General features: G+C 41.4%; 1 protein-coding gene across 6 annotated transcripts in view; it reads right to left on the reverse strand.

The window, feature by feature from the left end:
* Window positions 1-20,962, reverse strand: part of KLHL15 (kelch like family member 15) — a 28,477-nt gene extending 7,515 nt beyond the window's left edge. For 2 of the 6 annotated variants that reach the window (XM_059491484.1, XM_059491462.1), the window contains exons 1-4: window positions 20,727-20,962; window positions 20,247-20,336; window positions 18,120-18,216; window positions 7,738-8,449 (exon numbers count right to left, since the gene is read on the reverse strand). In XM_059491484.1, coding sequence (XP_059347467.1) covers window positions 7,738-8,442 — 705 coding nt within the window. In that variant the 5' untranslated portion in view covers window positions 8,443-8,449; window positions 18,120-18,216; window positions 20,247-20,336; window positions 20,727-20,962. Of the gene's footprint in view, window positions 1-7,737; window positions 8,450-16,353; window positions 16,618-16,666; window positions 16,803-18,119; window positions 18,217-20,246; window positions 20,337-20,726 lie in introns of those variants that run through there. The other 4 variants (XM_059491492.1, XM_059491477.1, XM_059491480.1 and 1 more) reach the window with 4 other exon arrangements.
* Window positions 20,963-21,133: the final 171 nt, after the last annotated feature.

A 21,133-nucleotide genomic window follows, 5' to 3' on the forward strand; every position in this document is an offset into this window, starting at 1 on the left:
AAAAGCCATCTTTGTTCAGTTTTTTTGGAATTGCAGACACAGGGGAAAATAGGAATTCGTTCTGGGACCCTTCCTACTATCTGAGCCTATTCAAGTGCCTGAGGCTGGTCCTGAGACTATTCCAAAACATATTCCTGTCTTGAACATTTTAATTAATCTAGCTCACCGTGGGAATTTCTTCAGAGGCCTCACTCTTCCTGTACAGTGTGGTGTAACACAGCATTCTGAATCACACTTCTAAAACAAATCAAAACCTGCTAGATGTTGCCAAATCCAGAAACCCTCAATCAGATTTGATCCTAAATGCCAGTTTCTTTCACATAAAATTGGATTGCTTTCAAACAGTCTAAAAGCCTTTTGTATCCACCAGCTCCAAATAAGCAATGCTCTGAAAAAAAATCAGAGGCCACTCTGAAATTTCAAGTGATCACAAGGTAACACCAGGAGCTACTGTTTTTAAGTATCTTTTACCCCACCTCCTCCTACCCTCTGTCCCAAAGAATAAATGCCTCAGGCATGGTGGTATGAATTTTGACATATATGGAAAGCAATTTGGAAATTAATGTTCTTTATATCTTGTGAATAAAGTAGCTGCTTGTTCCATAAACACATACCATTAAAATTTTGTTAGCCATCTGGTAATCATATCTTCCTTGTGTAGTAATTAGGGCATTCTGCTGTCAAAGAATGATTGTTTAAAAAAAAATGTTTTGAACTGCTATTATTGAACACAACTTGCACAGTTTTTGAGACAGTTTGAAACACCCAATTTCAAAAAGAAAGCCTAATATTAACCTACTATTGTAAAGTGATGTATTGCTCAAGAGTTACAGTGACTTAATGTTTTTATTTAAACTTTTTCTTTCCTCCACTTAAATCTTGACAAGTTTAACTTATCTTTATTTGAAAAAAAGGAGGATGGTCACATGCAGATCATATATATTATTCTTGAAGCAATGTCCAGCCTCTTTCTACTGTTTTTACCAGAAGTGATTTTGGAGCAAAAAAGTCTACTCAGGTATGGTACTCACAGAAAACCCACAGCAAGCCCAACTCTTCTGGGAACAACAGCTCTGTTTTCTTGTTGCAAATAAATAATATATCATACAAAAACAGATTTGCTCATATGATATTTGTTAGAATAAACCATTTACCTTGCCTGACTGAAAAGACTGAACATAAATTACAGAAAATATGCTAGCAGGGAGAACCACAGCACACAAAAATGGTGACATATACAGGTGAAAAAAAATGAATAAAGAAGTTAAAATAACAAAGAATCGTGGCTGGGCTACTTTATCCTTAAAAGGAACTTTCAAATTCTAAACCAGCAGGACTACTTCATGTATTCCCAAACTAGAGCTATCCTCTTTGGAGTTCAATAAAAATATAAATTCTCTTTTTTTCCACCTATATGCAGGTTTTCTTGGACAATTATGGAAGACAACAGGATCAACATGCTTACAATGTGAAGCATATCAGTAGAACCTGGCAGAAATGGAATTTTTTTTCTTTCTCCCTCAGCATTTACAACTCTGTTATTAGATCTAGAAACTGGAATGCCAGCCAGAAACTGGAATTAAAATAAGCCTACAACCTCAACCTCCACATAGCCTAAATCTCACCCCATGAGACCATGCCAAAGGAAACAAGGAGTATCTCTAATTCCAGAGAGGGACCCTCAAGACCAGGAAATCAATCTCTTAGTTTACTATTGCTTATCTTGACAAAGGCACTCATGTCAAAGCCAAGCCTCAAGCTCTTACCTTAAATGACAAAGACATGATGGAGCAAATGCAACTCCAGTTATTTACACCCTCTGTGACTGCAGCTCACGGGGAAGCTTTGACAAGCACAGCTTGGAAGAGCTGAACATGAAAATACACAAGCACTAGCCATTCTTACAATATGCAGGAAAAAAAATCCCACAAAACAAGAGTGATTGACTGCTCACTTCTGGTAAGAAAAGCTAACTGGAGCAGTCTTAGACTTGGCTGTCAAGGAAAAATATCCCTGTTTTTAACCACTCACCTTCAACCATCCACCTTTCACCAGCATAACCTCTGCCATACAGGGGCAGCACCTCTCCTGAGGCTCAAATGATGAATGTTAGGATATGCCTATAGGAAAGTACAGACTGCTCACACTTGCTTAATGCAAATGAAAACAAAGCAAATGTAGGTCATTTGACCCATTTTCAGTCATATATTCTAGGATGTTCTAGAAATATTTGCAATGTCCTAGAAATATTTGAAAGCCCTGTTCAGTCCCTAGTAAGAAAAACCCTCTGCCTACACTTTCAAGTAATTTTACAGTAATTTTCATTACTTGTGTATATTATCAAAAAAGAGAAGCATTAAAATTTAGGTGGTTTGGTATTTAAAACATCTCTAAGTTGTGAATGTCAGCAGATGAATGCCCATGGCCTTTTGCAGGAACTTCTATCTGACACCCAAAACATGCAGAAGGAAAGCCCTCAGCCTTCAAAAGCAGGCTCTGCCACTACCTGCAAGGAGCAACAAGGAGCTGATCAGCAAATATCAAAGTCCTTATCAACAGACCAATTTTCCTGTTAGGCTCAAATGGAGAAGCTCTGGAAGGAATGTGTCCACAATAAACAACACTCAAACAGAACACACGGATTTCAGCAGAACAGGTGGAAATGCACAGCAATTGTCAGGAACCCTGAAGTAAAACAAATGTGCATTCCTAAAGAGTACATCATCAACTCCGAATTTTTGAAAAAATATTAATGCTTCAAAGCATTTTAAAGTTTTTCTTTAAAGTGTTCTGTTATCTTGCTGAAAGGTCTCAGAGGCATTTTAAGTCGGACTTGCTTATCAACCCCAGTCATACCTGTTAAAAAAGGAATTTAATCCAAGTCTAAAGCTTTGCTCATGTGATTTTCTTTACATACTTTACATTCTTTCCAAATCTTTCTTTAATTTTCTGGAGAAAATCCCCTTAAAGAGGTTATGCTGGGACAAAACCTAATGTAAGAGTTTCCACAAGATCTCCAGAGATGGAGGATGGGAACTATCTCAGTGTATGAACTACCAGCGGTTCACAGTTTTTCTGCTACACAGACAGAACAGCATAAACAAAATCAAATGTGTTATTCCATAATAAAAGATGTAAAAATAATTAGAAACATCCATCCCTCTACTTGCCCCCTGGGGCATCCCTCCAATGCATTTGAGCTTTAATGCATTTCCTCTCTTCATTTTAAACCAGTGAAACACTCCATAAAAAGTGCTGGCTTTCCAAGTTAATGCAGTGATTAATCACTGCCTATTTTTCTGAATGCATGCTTTTCTAGTTGTAGCAGCTATGGAAGTCTCAGAATCTTCCATTTATATTATATGAAGAAGTAAAACAAAAAATTAAGCCATTACTTTCTAATTTGAAAACTTATCTCCACAAAAGATCAGCTGTGTCCCACATTATGTTCATCAGCTTTCCCCCTCCCCAAAACCAATTATGCTAATTAATAAGCTGCAGGAAGAGCAATGAAATGCCAGGTAAGTGTTCTCTAACACATCTGACTTCAGTATACAGACTTAAAAAAAAAATTCCTCATACAACCACTTACAGCTACTGCTCTGTTTGTATTCTTGTTACTTAGGTTTATAAGAAAAAGTTTTAAAAATCAGAAAACTGGCTTCTTTTGAAGTGCTCAAACTAAACAGCTATTATTTGTGCACCTGGTAACTAAATTTTAGTATGTGATTATATGGGGTAGCTATTAACTTGCTTCCTTATGTAGAACTCGTAAAAAAACCACAAAGGCAAACATAAACAAAAGCACAGAAAAATCCCAATGGCTCATAATGTCACTTTATCATCTCTAATCATTAAACAGAGAATTGTTTTAAAGATTCCAACTTATTGTGCTTATGTTTTCTAAGCCTGCCAATTCTGAATGTGTGATGCAGCTCAAACTCAGCTATCAGGAGTACAGAAGCAATGCTCCACCTTTCCAATGAACAATGATGGCATCTGTATCACATTTCTAATAACCAAATTCTTACTCAAAACAAAACCCTGAACTTATTTTACTAGAGATTAACCTGAATCAAAACCAAAGATCCACCAATTCCACTAACAAGGATCCTTATTATTTTCACATCTGTTTATCTCTGGCCACATTCTAGCCACAATTACAAGCTGGTATGAGAACTGCTCAGTACCAGTGAAGGGCTTTGAAGGGCTATTCTGCAAGAACAGAAATCCCTTAAGTGTTTCAGCCTAACCAAAGAAAGGCACAGCCTCTGTGCAGCAAGGACAATGCCCTTAAATTGATTGCTCAGCTGTTCCTTTTTAGAAGTTTTTTAGAAGGAAAGAGAAATTGTCAAAATCAAGCTGGAGTCTAACTCAGTCTAACCTCTGAAATGAGAGTGGAATCAAAAATCTATATGTCACAATTAAGAAGCTCTGCATGTAATAAATGCTGCTAGCAAATCTATTCACATCAACAGTGATCCCAACACCCAAAAATATTGAGCCCAGCACCTATTTACAATAAAAGGGGCCCCTAAATTCATCCACACTTCTTATTCTACACCTCAGCAAACAAAGTTGTGTAAGCAGATACATATGTATTACTAGAAATGGAGGTAAATGGGAGAAAAAAAAATCAACACATTTATGAAAAGGCAAAGTCACAGTAACAAAACTACAACGACATCTTCTCAAAAATTACTATTTTCTAGGAAAAAATTACTATTTTCTAGGAACAGGACAGCAGATATTCAAATATAATGTGCTATTTATCCTACCTCTACAACAGAAGCTGATGAACCTAGTGATTAGTAAATTTTTGATTTAAACTAGCAATTAATAAGAAAGAGCTAGTCATAATAAACCTTACAGACTGGACATAAAAAAAAATCTCTGGGTTTTAAGGACAGAGATTTTGAAACAACATTTCAATCTGAGTAGTGCACAGAACCTAAATGGAGCTTAAACAGTATATATATTTCAGGGAAATCATGACATAGTTGCCTCCAGTAACATGGAGATTAACTCAGTGATCCAGGTGAAAGGCACTTCAACTCCTATCTGCAAACTTCCTCAAGACTTACAGAGCCATGGATAGGTTTAGTAAAAACAGGAAAGCACATGGATAATATCACATGGATAGTGAAGCTTGTGCTTTTCCCCAAATACTTTGCCTTTACTTTCTAACTATTCCCTAAATCCTTATCTGATTTATATTCCCATTTTTTCCCATACATCTGCATGTACCTTAAGGGCTGAGGAACAAAAGGAGTACCTACTCATAGCTCAGAAGTCATTCTTCCAGGACATTCTGTAGTAAGCAAACATGCTGTACCTCCACTTGTGCACTCTAAATGCACTTCAGCCTCCAGGTATTAATCTAGACTCACTGATTTAATTTTTAAATTGTACATCTCTCAAAAAAAAATGATGTATGGAACAGAATGGCTTAAGAGGACAAAAGTAACCTTACCACAACTTGCAAAGTTAAGTTATATAAGTTATTTATATCCTACAGTGACAGGCATCTGAGAAATAGGTATTAGAAAGGTTACACAAAAGTACATAACAAGTCAGCCAGTGTACAGTAAATACAGAGTTTGGTGAACTGGAAGACTCAACCTCAGACTGTATTTGGTACATTCATGCATTTACTATGTCCTGGCTTCAGGAAAAGGGAGGATTCTGTTTGTAGATCTCCAAAAAAGGGAGTTTTACCACTATTTCCCCATTCCACACAGAGAAGAAAGAGGCTTTCCCTGAGTTACTGCCAGAACAGTGAACAGATATGCTCTTTTATTAAAAAAATGAAGTGTTCTGTATTCTGATGTTGGCTCCAACTGCAGTTGTCCTGCTGGATAACTCAATACTCTGCAGCCAGGGTAGAACATAAATGCATTCCTAGCTGCAGTAACAAGTGGCATAATTAGCTCTGCTTCTCTCTGCTGGGCTGTCTCACTCCATAACCTGCACTGGCTTTTCTCTGCTCCCACACACAATTAACAGAGAGGGTATTAGCAGATAAAGCTTTTACATGTAGGTACATAACCTGGCATGCTCAAACCAAGTGCTCTCCTGAAGTTGCACCTATTGGGCCACTGTCAAGATAAAACATGAGGAGCACTGTATGCAGGATTTATGCCAATGATCCCAAAACCAACTCCAGAAGTTATACCCAAATATAATGCTGAACATACACTTTCACATGCACTTACAGAAATTTAACTGAAGACAGCCTGATGCTTGAGCTTGCATCCCCAAAATTCATAATGCTGAAGCAGACTCACATAAATCCTGCCTTATCAGATTAACTTCAAAAAATATGTTGTGAATTCTGTAGTTTTATTACTGAAGGGCTTAAATGATGTAATAATATGGTTGAAGTACCCATTTAAAACAAGACACTACACAGTATCTTGCAGAGTTCAGCTCCTACTAGTTAAAAATATTTTAACCCAATAGAAACATTACATTAGTGTTCTAAAATATGTTTAGGTATTTATTTTATTTATGTCTATAATCCAATATAGCATAATAAATATATTTTATGTATTATTACTTCCTATACTCAGTTCACACACAGAGAAAGAAATCCAAAATATAAAAAGTCACTAGTCTGAAGTAATTAATAGCTCTTATAATATGAAATACAAATAAGAATTACTGCTTAGATGATCCAGTGGCTCTTAAAACCAATACAACCTTGTCTGTAGATTCACCAGATACTAAAGTAAAAATATATGGAAGATTAATTTGTAAAAAGCACAACAAAAACATGGGTTCTGAATTCCTATTAATTTGCTGAGAGGTGAAAAATACAGAACTTGAAGTTGTATCTTATAGCACAAAATTAACATTGTTAAAACAGCACAAATCAAGTAATTCCTAACCTGAACACTGTTACTGGCCTGTAAGAGAACTGCTTACAAAGCATTGTAATCTCTGTACTATTAATAAATATTCAGAGAATCTGAAAAACTAAAAAACAATTTTTTTTTGTCTGTTCTTCAATAGTAGAAAAGGCAAGTTCTCATTTAACTCTTACTACATACAATGGAAGTTAACTATAAATCACCTGTTACAAAGAGTCCTCTGAGTCCTCCTTTATTTAAAGTAAATCATTACATTTGACACCATCAATAATTTTTGACTGTTATTATGTCTTGTGTACAACCAAGTGTATGAGTAATTTTGCAGGATCAAGGCTTACTTCCAACTGCTGTGTAATAGCACAAGCACTGAAGATATAACAAGAAAACTGCAGATTTAAGAGCAGATGCTACTTTTCATTTGTAAATAACTCTCCTCTGTACTTAAGCCACATAAGATCTGCAGTCACTATTTTTGATTGTATTGGTAACAACCATCATAACATATACCCTACAGATTATGTGCAGGTCTAGAGCCTCTGGAAAGCAAGAAACAACTTGTGGAAAACAGTTAAGAACATTTAAAAATCAAACTAGATACAAGTGACCTTATTTCAAAAGATCTTTTCCATATTAAGTCACATATAAACATGAACTGCAAACATACCTGTTCTCCAGCCACTGTAGTATTATTGTCTAATAACCAAAGGCAACACTTCTAGATGTTTGCCTTCTCTGCTTTTCTTTATTAGAAAAATAAATGCTATCATTTTGTTCCTTTGCATAGCTTCTGGAATCTTACCTATTTAATGGCATGCTGCCCTAGCTAAATGGAGAATCCTGCCTACTGCTTTTCAAATGCACCAACCTTCTCAAAAACACTGGATGGTGTCATCAAACAAAACCTGATGTTCTGAATGATGGTGTCCGTATGTCTCCAGCGTCTTCTATCATGGCGCAGCCAGGCCTGCACAGCTTCATACAGCTCTATCTCTGGAAACCTGCTCAGATGGTCATTGTCCAAGTAAGACATGAGCTTCTCAAAGCTCAGGTATGAAAGAAAGTCAGGTCTGGACATGAGTGGCACAAAATTCTCTAGCAGAAAGGAATCCAGTTTTTCCCTGACTCCTTCGATGTTTACACCAAAATCATCCAGAAGTCTCATAATTTCTGCACAGTTTTCTAAGCAGATTTTAGCTAAGAGAAAAGAGCAGCAAAACTTTACCACCTCTATAAGCTGGACATACATGGCAGCCTGAAGGATTTCATGAACAGTGTTCATACTCAGTTCAATAGTTCCATAGTACATGAATTGGAGGACATGACTGAAGCCTGTAGCTGTCAGACCTTTCAAATGGATTTTGTCCTGATCTCGTTCTCGCATGTCTGCTGTGAACATAATCCTGAAGTAATCACTCTGGGTGGCAAGCAGTGCTTTATGGGCCTGAAATTGGTGGTCTTCAATGACAAGTGTGACATCAAGAAGCAATCCCTCCTCATACAGTGCTCTGAATCCTGCAGAGACACTGGTGTCATGGATGGAGGAGCTAAACCCTTCCACGTCCCCTGCCATGAATCACCTGGGGGGAAGAAAGAAAATAAATAAAAATAAAAATAAATCATAATTTCTAATAACATATTACAAGCTCTTCCTGACCAGATAAATCCTAACTGAGATTGCTTTGAAGGACTTAAAAGTTTTCACCATTCTTTCTGTTCTATCTCCAGCTGAAAAATCAACTTAGGAAATAACTTAAAACACAAACTTTAAATATTCCTCCCCAAACCAAATATTCTCATTTTAAAGACAGGGTAATGAACAAAAATAACTGTGCAATACTGCCAAAATGATTCCTTACTCCAAGTTAATTCATGGTCATATAATGAACTAAGAAGGTTGTCATGGTTTTTTTCCTCTCCCCCGTCAATCTTTCTAAAGAATTTATCTCAGGGGAGCAATAAAACACCCACTCTTGGATATCAAAGGTCTCAAAAAAAGGAAGCCAAACTTCCTTAACTTCAGAAAAGCTCCAGTAGATCTGTACATGGTATGATCATAAAAAAACCCCAACATTTATTATGCTTTAAAATCTATGACAATTTACTCCAAAGTTATTTGTAGGTAAATGAACATTTTCACAGATACTATTTGAGACTGTGTGATTCACTTCTCCTGTAACAACACAGTCCCATCATGTTCCCCCCCATTTCTTACTATAGTGATTGATACTAAGTTATGAAATTTATGAAGTGCAAAATACTAAGGCAACAAGAAACACTGACAAGAACAGGTCACAAAAAATAATATTCTGTACAGTGGGCTTAGTGAAGCTTGATTGCTCATTAAGCATTTGCAGATATAATGTTACTTATATGCAAGCTAAAATTAAACTGCAAATAAACCAAAAAAATCTAAGAGGTGCAGGATCCTACCCTGCTAAAGTCTATTACATAATCAAAATAAAAACCTGTTCAAAATTCAGAAACTTCTCAAAATGTTGCTCAACTTCTTTGGGTTTAGGTAGAGTGAAGTTGCCCAATGCAGCTTGAACCAATTAACAATTCACCAAAGGACAACAGCAGCTGCATTCTCCTTCTCTGTCACACTGCAGGACCTGAGCTACTGCTGCCTACTTTGAGCCATTTCTGGGGTTCATTGGGCTACTCCAGAAAGTCTATTCAACTCATAAACATGGCTAAAAATTAAACTAAGAGCAGGGAGAGACAGATGTGAAAAAGACACATGACACAAACATGACCACCCCACTCCCCAGCACACACAAACCCTCAAGACTAGAAATCTTTCTGCTTCCCAGTGAGCTGACTTCTGACCTGACACTGTGGGGTTTGGCACAAGAACCAACCTGATGCAGAGGGGAGGACACATACTTGTGCAGGAAGAGAGAGAAAGAGAAACAACTTCCCTACTTGGCATTCATTTCCTATTAGAATTGGTTCAGCTACTTTTGTTCCACTTCATCCCATCTTAAATTACACTTCAACTTTCCCTCAGATATTTGTTGCATTTAATTCTGAATTTTCTATAACAAATGAAGCTGATAATGTTTTGGTACTGGTAACCCACATGAAAATCTAAATAATACCATACATTAGAAAAACCTGCAGATTCTCAAACTTCACACAAGTCTATGGAGCCAGAAGTGACTCCAGGCTGGCCTGTGTTTCACAGCCCCAGAGAGCAGTTTCCACTCACCCCCACTTCCTCAAGCACCACATTCTGGCTGCTGCCATTGTAACAGGAATGCATTTTATTAGACTCATCAATGGTTAATCATCTCCTCTCCTTCACTCCTCAGCACACATCCTGGAAAACCAAACTGGAGATACCCTTTGTGCAAAACTGATCTGGTGAATGGGTGTTTGCAGCCACACCTCAGCAGCACTCCCACACTGCTGAAGGCTGATGATGGGTTCTGGGCACGATAAAGCCAATGCTGGGAGTGCTCTTTACAATTAAGGCGTTCTCACAGAACTCAAATTCCTGGAAGTAAGAGCAGGAGCAAAGAACAAAGATGGCAACCCAATCACTTTCTCACCAGTATCCAAGACAGCACCTTCCCTTCAGTGTCACTGAAGACAAAGAGAAACATGCAAACTGCTCTGCAACCTCACACTGTGAGTCTCTCATTCCTCAACATCAAATGCCTACCAGAAAGAAAAAATACCATCAGATATATTTCTTTGTTGTTGCCAACTCTTACACAAAAGCAGATGAGGAAAGAACCACTTCATGAATTTTTACCACCTCAGAAAGAAGCACCCAACTGAAGAGGAGGCATAAAGCCTGACTTTGCTACAGGATTTTGCTTTCTAACTGGATTTCTGATATCAAATAAAAAAGTAAGAACCAGTATCAGCTTACTTCCTTCTTTCATTGGAGTACTTGTAACTCCTCTCCACCCATGCCCAGCTCTCTGATGTTAAATAATAGCTGAGCTCATCCTTCCTGTTCAGAGATTTAATGATCACTTGCCTTTAAATGGGCCACTTATTTTCATAAAACATACAGTGACCTAAAGCAACTCTCACTGCTGTCTGAAATGAGCCAAGAGCTTCAGTGGTCACAAGGACTCTCAGACAGTACAACTGTGGAAGTTACAGAGCTTCAGGAGACCAGCTAAGACTTGGCTCAGCATCAGTTCCACGATCAGGATTAAAAATGGGAAAGGACAGTTGGAATCTGCAAATGTGACAATGAGAACAAAATGACACAACAATGTATCAGGGGAGAAAAGTAAAAAATGAAGCAACATTCCCCAAGTGACAGAAGCAACTGTATATTCATCTGGAAATGATGGGATCTCCCATCCCACAGGTAATCCCACTGAAGGGATCTCTTCAAAAGAGTATGTGCACATCTGTGTACCTGAACAGCACTGAAAACCCACAGCAGCAAGCTCCAAACACAGGAGGATCTTTGCCCTTACCTTGACAAAGGTAATTACATTATGGGTACTCCTCAAAAAAAAGGAGACAAATTAACTTGTACACAAGATGGCCCTAAAAGAAAGGCCTCTTTCAGCACCCTCAAGAAACAAAAGGAAAAACGTTGGAAGTGAAGTTAAGCAGAGAGACATGGTAGATGCACCTCCAGTGTTGCCTTTAAGGAGCAAAACAAGGAAATAATACTCAACAGAATCAAAGAAAAACTCCAATTCCAAAACAAACAACCCCCAAACAAACAAAGAAAACAAAAAACCCCCAACCAAACCAGCACCAGAGTGTCCTGGACAACTGGCTCTAGGTGGCCCTGCAGGTGGCACAGATGACCTCCAGAGGTCCCTCAGGACCTCAGCCAGTCTGTGAATCTGTGATCCTGTTGCTTTTGCACAGACACTGCAACGATGTGGGGATTTTTCTGCCACCTTCTTTTTAATTCTGATTGAATAAAAATAAGACAAATATACATACACAAAAAAAATCATGTATATGTTACTGTCCTATGAATTTTAAATCTAACAAGGCAGCAATCACTGAAATACTGAGAAATAAAATCCACCTGTATTTAGGGAACACCCTTTAGGGCTGCAATTTTTACATCTCACTACAAGTGGATATTCTATTAAAAATATTTAAAACACTGAGTCAGCCACAAATCTCCATAACAGTAACAAAGGGGTCAACACTTGGAAACAATTATTTCTGAATGTTTTAAAAATGTGGGTGTTTAAATAATTTAATCCTTCTTTTCTCATTCCTGCTGATATTACTTTTAGTAAATCTACAGATTTCAACATTAACATATTTTTCCTCCTAAACAGCAGTGAGCATTTAATGGATTACTTAGGAAGCCACAAAAGCATTAAGACTTCTCCTTACACCATCTAAAGAAGCTTCAGAATTCTAGGAGTGAAAAGCAAAAGGACTACTTGTCTCCCTGCATTAAATAAAAGGAGTAAATATCCTTTTCTTGGCATAAAGCCATACACATTATCAGCAGATAAATTCTTCTTTAAATCAAAAAAATGCATTGCCAGTGCAAATACACAAAGGGGTTAAAACAGTACAAAAACTGGGAAAGTAGATAATTAAATGCATATTATGCTTAATTGGTAAAAATCTTCATTTCTAAAGCAAACATGCTCCATCAAAAGCAAATAGCAATGTGGTAGTTCAAACATTTAAAAAAGCAACACAAAATACTCTCAAACCAAGTAATTTTTCTAAAGCATAGCTATGCCATTCCTCCCACACACACACTTGCAATCTTTGATGTAATTCTGAGCACTATTCAAATGCTGCACTTATTTCCCAGAGGACAATACATAACATTTTTTTTTTCATATTTTCAATAAAAATGGAAAATTCAGTTAGATTTTCTTCATGCATGCAAATCACAGCTGCACACGTAATCCAATGGAAGACATGGAGCCTGCAGTGGTCTATAGGAAAACTGGAACAAAAAAATTCCAATGTATAAACAATGAAGGGGAGGTGGGGGGCAATGTACATTGACATTTGTTATTGTTCTGCACCTATTAGAGCTGATCAGGATAATGCAGCACAGGAAGTAAAACTCTGCTGAAAAGCCAAAAGAGAAATACATTTAACCTTATTAGCTGTTCCTTACATTTTTTCCTCTTTAAGCACATAATGCATTAGATTCTGCAGTGCTCTAACTGCAAAAGCACTTACTTGGAACACTGATTCCTCATCTTTATTCTGCAGCTGTAATAAAAGTCTGACAGCCCTCCTCTAGACTGCTTTTTCTTGCTAAACAAGGAGAACCTTCTTTCCTCCTCAGACCTCGGGGTCTGAGGCTCTTAGTCACAAGCAGAAGAAACAGACTCTAAATGCACTGGCTATTGAGAAGCAAGCTATACAATATCTGCTTTTGACTCATGCCCTCCTGGATTTAAAACCTCTCCAAAAGCAGGGCTACCTGAAAAAGGGCCCTTTGAATACGCACTTTATATGATATGTAAGCTTATATGCATTTTCTAGAGACAGAAATTTATTGTCCTTTACCAAGTCTAGCACACCAGCTCAAAGAGAAATTTCAGCTTTCCTTTACTGCTGTTCCTTAGTAACTCATTTGGGATGCTGAGACAGAACAAGCAAGATTTGTTTTGTTTACTAATTATGGAGTACTTGTTCATTTTACCTATCCCATAGAAGATATTCTAAGAAATCATCTTTGTGGACAGGCTGAATCACAAATTTTCACATACTAAAACACTATTATCTTTGAGTTACTCCATAAAGATATTTCACCAGACACACAGAACCATGCTTTGGTTACACAAAGTACTAAAATAGAGCTTAAAATGCATAATAATCTCTTCCATCCACCAAATGCAAGCACTTAAATGTAAATTTTAAAGCCGTTATGCATGCTTTATTTGGTGGAGTGCACAGCAAAGGCTGCCTAGAGCAGAATTCTTTGACCCTATTTTTGTTAACATGCTTTTCTGCAGGAAGAGGACATTTCTCCATAGTCAAATGTTATACACACAGATGAAAATACAACACAACAAGTATTTGAACACACTAGCAAACATTCACAACTGCAGAGTACTGTGTTGAGTAGGAATGCAACTATAACATACACAGTATAAGTAATTCATCCCCCAAATTAAACCTTTGTTTACATGGTTTAAAACTAAAACCATTAAATTTTGTCCACCATTTTTCATCACAATCCCCCACTAACAGCAACAGAAGGAGTGATGTCATGTGGGATAGATCAATAACCAGTGGCTATCAAAGTTTTCCATTGCTACAACAATTGCAAATGTAGGGAACAAAGCAAAACATTCAGTTTCCATGTGTTTTATCTGAAATCCTTCGTCATTAGTACACTAAATCTGGGAAACAATTTATCTTCAACACGTTGGGTATGCTCATGTTTAACACTTCATCCAATCCATCTTGAGAATTGCAAAAGCAGTGGATTACCTGAGAATGGAGAAGTTAGGAGCTCACCAACCCCTGCCAGGCAGAGGAAGCAGACTGCCAGAACTGCAAGCTGCCCACACTGCATTCCTTAGGGACACAGAGCTGGCCAGGACAGCTCCCCTGGCCATCTCTGCCTGTGCTGCTGGCTGGGAGCAACCTGAACCAGCACACAGCAACAGCGGCACTTGGTGTCACTGTGGTCACCACTGCTGTGGCAGAAGCATCAGAAGCAGTTACAAGCAAAGCTGCTAAAACTCAGCCTGGATTGTGCCTGGGCTCAGCATGGTTATTCCTCACTCTGTGTGCCAGAACCTGCAACTGCACTTCACAGACACTAAGGTAGCTTGAACCATCTGTCTGAAGGGTCACTGCATCACAACACCTGCACAGAAAACCTGCTCCCAAACACAGAGCAAGCTCAGCTCAATGCTCTTCCGACTGCACTGATACCAGAACAGGTGCCCTGTATAAAACAGTTGATATCTCCACCAAAATGAGAATTATCTTTAACTGGAAATACTTACATTACTAATATCTAAAAGTTAAATAATTAGTAGTGTTGAAAACTACAGATTTGCCATTGCTCTCAAAGTGGACAGGACTGCTCTATCCTGAATGATATCAGTGCTTCTTTTATATATATATATATATATATATATATTTGTGTCTTATAGAAAGATTAATCTTTTCAAATGCAAGAAAAAGGTATGAATAAAGCCTGATTCTCTCACTGTAAAGATTTTTATGAAGAAAATTATAGTGTAGTTTATACAGAAAAGTAGCAAGCTAAGTATTTGTTACTTACAAAAAAATCCTATCTTTTCTGACTTATAATATTTTAGTATAATAAGATTGAAAACAACAAGAAGTAATATTCAAACTACATTAGTAAAAATATTTTAAATTTAAATGAGAATTGCTAAATTACCCCCTCCATTTGTCTTTTTATCTGTGTCTTATTGCTAACTTAGTAAGTACTGTGAGCATCTTCTGAGAAATGACATGAATTGTGCCCTTTGTTCGAGACACACAAGGTTTTAACCTCACTGGCAAGCGTCAAACTCACTTGTCAGAAACACAGAAATCTCAAACATATTTCATTTCTACACATATCCCCCAAGCTGGCAGCTAGATGAATGAAAAAGGTCTGATGTCTCCAGTGTGAGCCCAATGGTTATCTGCTGTGCTCTGCCTGCTGAAAGGTAAATCAACACATGTGCAGATCCAAAGCAGCCACAGGGTATAATTATGGAAAGTGAAAGGAGATGAGTGTCAGTGGGAAAGTTTATAGGACATGTGGTAGAAATTAAACAGGTTTTCTAGGTGATTGAATAGAAAACACAGGAAGTATGTTGGTGCATGGTGGTAGGCTCAGGGGGTCTGAATGTGATCTGGGGCAATGGTGGTGGAAGAGCTGGGTTATTCTACAGGTAAGTTTACATAACAAGTCCACAGGACGCCAGACTGCAGTAGTTCTGTCCTTTTATCCAGTAATTCCTCTTCTAAAGGAGAAGAAAAAACCCCAAACCCCAAACAATAAAAAGGCAAGAACTTTAAATTTTTAAGTGATGTTCCAGCATTTACCAAACGGATCCAAGCTCCAGTACCAACCCTGCCTAGCTCTACTCGTACAGATCACGGATACTTTTTTCACGATCAGCTACGATCGAGGGGGGGAGGGGGGCCAGGTAAAATGGCCATTTTCGGGGCAGGAACTCGGATGACCTACTTCGTTCAGCTGTGTGCTGGCACGCTGAGCCCCGCTCCGCTGGGAGCAGAGCTCGCAGGCCGAGCTCCCCCCAAGCGGGGCTGCCAGGCCCGGGGTCCGCCACGAGCGTCCGCAGGAACCCGAGGGGCCCGGCGGGGCTGCGGCCGTCCCGGAGCCGCCAGGCATTCACTGTGCCCGCCCGATCCCCGCCGCAGCCCGCCCGCTCCCCGCCTGCCGGCCGCCGGCCCGCCGGCCCCAGCCCGGGGAGGAGGGTCCCTGAGGGCCAGGAGAGCGCCCGGGCCGCCCTCCATGGGGCGGGCGACGGCGGCGGGAGGGCCCGGGGGATCCTTCACCCACCTCTCGGCAGCGGCGGCGCTGAGGACGCGGCTCCTCCCGCTGGAGCGGCGGAGAGGGGCCCTGGCTCCGTGTACCATGCAGCCGGGGGCGGCGGAGGGAGGCGCCGGGGGGCTGCGGAGAGGGGCAATGGCTGAGGCGAAGCCGGGAGGAGGAGGAGAAGGAGGCGGAGGAAGAAGGGGGGATCCTGGGCTCCCTCCTCCCCGCCGTCCGCGCTCGGGGGGGAGGCGGGAGCCGCCCCCGCCGCGGCGCCCGGGCACCGGCGCTCCCGGCCCGGCCTCGCCCCGGGGTCCCCGCCGCCCTCACGCTTGTTTACCTTCCGCGCTGCCCCGCGCGGCCGCGGGCGCCATGTTCCCCCGGCAGCACCGCGCCGGCCGTCACTTCCGCCGCACCTGAGCCGCGCGGGCGGGCCCGGGCCGAGCAGCGGCACCGGCACCCAGTACAGGCATCCCGGCACCGGCACCGCCCCGTGCGGGCTCAGCCAGAGGCCGGAGCCCGGGCACGCCCCGAGGAGCGCGGCTGGAGACAGCGACACCGAGAAGCATCATCTGGGTCCGGCCCGCGAGGACGCGCATCCACACGGGTCCGCTTGCAGAGGGTCCGAGTTGCGCTGCTCTCTCCCACTCGCTGCCTCCGGGCTGCGGCCAATTCCTCCGAGGCTACGGCAGCTCCCGGTTTGCCACGGCAGCTGCCCGGTGTAGCGCTGCATCCCGCCCCGGGCTGCAGCAATCCCCGCTCGGTGCCAGCTGGGCTCCTCCCCGGACACCGGGCAGCCCAGGTGCTGCGGGCTGATCCCAGCTGATCCCAGCCCGCGTGGGCACCGGGGCATCCGAGCCGCCCCTGAGCAGCGAACACACTGCACACAGGGAGCACTGCCCTGAACGGGGTGAGCAGGGCTCTGCCTTAGCACAAACATCACCCCTTAGCTTTCGCTATTTTGCCTTTGCCTGGCAAGCTCAGATTTTATTGTAAGAGATGAACTAACCTACGTGGACCTTTGGTTTGCCACTACCACCCGCAAACCATTTGCTACCCTTCCATGTCACTCACTGCTATAAACAGTAGGCCACAGGCTGCCGTCCTCTCCCAATTTACTGCTGTTCACATCCCTTTCACAGCCTATTTTCAGACTCTCGTTACCACCCCCTTCCCATTCTTGATTTACAAAACAAGTGTACCTTCTCTATACCTGCCACCCCCAAGCTGAATGTCTTTCCCACCTTTCAGGGCTTCACACAATGAACCAGCTATTCCAGCTATTCCATGTAGTGCCTCACAAGGACTTCCCAATGCTATTCCCACTCTGCTCACCTGCCCACCTACTGCTCCCTCTGCTACAATCAGCTTCCCATTCTCTCCTTCATCCCAATGGCCAGGCCTTTGCCACTCCTTACTGTTCCATCTCATTCACTCGTGCAGTAAATCTGCCTCATCTCCCCAGCTACTGTTTTAAAACCTGTTATTTGTGCACTTCTGGTGAAAAAACCAGCCTTTATGGACTGACCCTTCCAAGGCACCAGGTGTTCCTGCCACCTATGCCTCAAAGGAGAGGCATTCCCTCCCTTTTCCATAAGGGACATCTCCTGCTGCAGCAAGCATGTACCCACCCATATCAAATGCTTCAACAAAGAAAAATGAGTAGAAACCAAGTTTATCAGATACAGAAATGATACAAGCAAAACTTCATGCATCCTTCTGCACCCCTCAGGCTTTTGACCTTCACAGGTCAGCCAGGGTGGAAAAAGCTAAGCAAGACTTTCATGTTTTACCTGACTGTCATTTTGCTGTCTGCAGTTTGTGTCAAGCTGAGGTGTGAGATGATCTTCAGGTCTCTCCTACACACTGTCACAGAAGAGGACCTCAAACCTAGCCACAAAGCAAAACCACAACAGCTTTGACATTTAAAACAGCTCAACATTTCAAAGCACAACAAACCCCTCCCGTTCCCTTCCCCTTCACATAGAAGGGGAACAATTTGCTTCTATCAAAAAATCAAAATATGTTAATAGTGTCTCAGTTCTAGTCTCCTGAATAAAATTAAATAATTACATTTAGGCCTCTGACAATAACCACTGGTATCAAGATTACCTTACTGAATATGAATTTAAATTGAGATTTGGGTTGACCCCTCTGATTTAGGCATCTCTACAAAGTCAGTGGCTAAGCTGTTACCACTGGCTTAAATGAGACTATTGCAATGAATAAAATTATGGATATATTTTTTGAGCTATATTAATACACTAGTTATACTAGTTTAAACTTGATTTAATTCATATATAAATGTCCAATACATATATATTGACATATGACATAATGTCAACTCCTAGAAATGTTCTTACCTATTTTAGTTGGTGTTGTTCAGCCTGGACAAGAGAAGGCTCTGAGGAAACCTTATAGATGCTTTTGGTGCTTAAAGGGGGCTCAAAATAAGGCCTGAAAATGGACTTTTTATAAGGGTATGTAGTAACAGAACAAGGGAGAATAACTTTAAATTGAAAGAGGGCAGGTTTAGATTAGCGCTAGGAAGAAATTCTTTCCTGTGAGAGTGGTGAAGCACTGGCACGGGTTTCCAGAGAAGCTGTGGATGCCACATCCCTGGAAGTGTTCAAAGCCAGGCTGGAAGGGGCTCTGAGCAACCTGGGATAGTGAAAGGTGTTTCTGCCCATGGCAGGAAGATTTGAACTCAATGGTCTTTGATGTCCCTTAGAACTTAAACCTATGATCCTACAATAATTGGACATTTGCAGACTTTAGACTTTTCTGGGTTTTCTTTATACTACAAACATTTCCAGATAAGTGAATCTAAATAGCAAGAGTACTTCAGAATATGTAAAATGTACAAACTCATTATTAAAATAGAAGCAACAGTTTGTGTATTTTTTCATATTTCTGACAGGGTGTTTGGCAAGGATTAAGTCCTTTTTAAAGACTATTTCAAATGTGACAAAAACTATTTCCATGATTTTACACACACTGCACTGCATTTATTGCATAATTTAAACAGCTAAGTAACTACTTAGCTGTTTAAATTATGCAATAATTAACTAAGTCCAGTATTTTCAGTTCATTTTCATAAAAGAGGGATTATACATGTGTGAACATGGAGGCAACTACAACCAAGTATTGCATCATGTTCCCACTGCACCTCGTGCATCTCAGTTGTTTTTCCCAGCAGTGAGATATTTAATACAAAATTGAAAACAACATGTGGCCTGATAGAAGATTGGATATGAACATTTATTTTCCAAATCAATGTATGACATGATAGGGTTGCAAGACAAAATACATTTTGTCATTGGCAACACCTTCATAGATATTGGAAGGTTTCTTACAATGTGTTTCTGTTAATTTCCTCAGATCAAGAACAGTGGCAGTGTGTTTGCTCTAGGTATATCAAGCAAAACTCACTTCTAGCTTTTGATCAGGAAAGCATGGAAATAGTAGCATTGGTGAAAGTGGGAGGTCACAAACATTGTTAAACCAGGCACACTAGTTTCACACAGATTTCCATCATCACATTGCAGTCACGTGGTTGTCTGCCCCAAACCTGCTTTTTTGACCTGCAAACCAGGCTAAGTCTGAGAACAAACGTGTTTTCCAACAGACAAAGCCGCTGCTGCTGGCACAACACACAGGAATTTGAGATAACTGGTTACCTGCATTGAAACCTGCATCCCTGACCACGGAGGAAATACTATCAACAACATTTCTGTGCTTGTAAGAGGCTCCCATGAAGAAGCTTGATTTCCCACAGGGAAGGGTTGGGAATTTGGCCTTTACTCCCTGGTGAACCTCTAAACTGGCTCTCATCACTGAATTAGGGATTTTATTCAATTTAAAAAGCATTTCTGTCATATCCAAGTCTGGAAACAGCAAGTGTTTGGTGGGATTTTTACCTGTTTCATACAAAACATTCAGGTTGTTCTTATGCTGGGGCAGCTCTCACATCCACATGCTTTCCCTAACAATAATATCTGTCGCCCAGTCTACAAAGACAGCAACAAGAAAAAGGGCCGAAATTAGAAAGATCTCCTCATGCCGCTAGCCAGCAGAGGTTATAACAGGTTATAACACAGGTTATAATACAGGTATAACACATGCTATACCACAGGTTATAATACAAGTTATAACACAGGTATAACACATGCTGTAATACAGGTTAAAACACATGCTATACCACAGGAAATACCACAGGTTATAACACAGGTATAACACATGCTATACCACAGGTTATACCACGTTACTGTTCAAGCAGACTCCGCGGTCGATGCGCTCCTTTCGGTACATACACGGGCACCGTGCTTCAGTCCTCCCCCCGAGTGCCTTTCTGCACCGCACCCCCGGGAGACCCCAAATAAACCCGCACAGCCACAAACCCTGAGCCCGGCCCCCTGAGCCTCCTGCGGTCGGTGTGCCTTTCACCGGGCCCGTCCCGTTCCCGCAGCCACGGCGCTGTTCACCGGCGCGGCCTGTGCCGGCTCCTGGCGGGGTGTTCGGGCCGTCCGTCCCGGCGGGCTCCGGCTGGGCCGAGCTGCGCGCTCCCGCAGGCGCGCCGTGCCCGCGCCGTGCCCGCGCCGTGCCCGCGCTCCCGCCGGCCGCGCTCCCGCCCCGTGCACGCGCGCGCCGCGCGGCCCCGCCGCAGGCCCCGGTTGCATCACCCGGCGTGAGGGCGCCCGGGGGTCCTTTACAGGGCTGCCCGGTGACTCGCCTGACTCGTGCCGCTCCGCCACGGAGCCAGTGGAGGCTCGCCGGCGCTGATCGCTGTTTGTCTTTGAGCTCGGTG

Source organism: Ammospiza nelsoni, chromosome 2, assembly GCF_027579445.1.
Source record: "Ammospiza nelsoni isolate bAmmNel1 chromosome 2, bAmmNel1.pri, whole genome shotgun sequence".
Classification (NCBI taxonomy): domain Eukaryota; kingdom Metazoa; phylum Chordata; class Aves; order Passeriformes; family Passerellidae; genus Ammospiza; species Ammospiza nelsoni.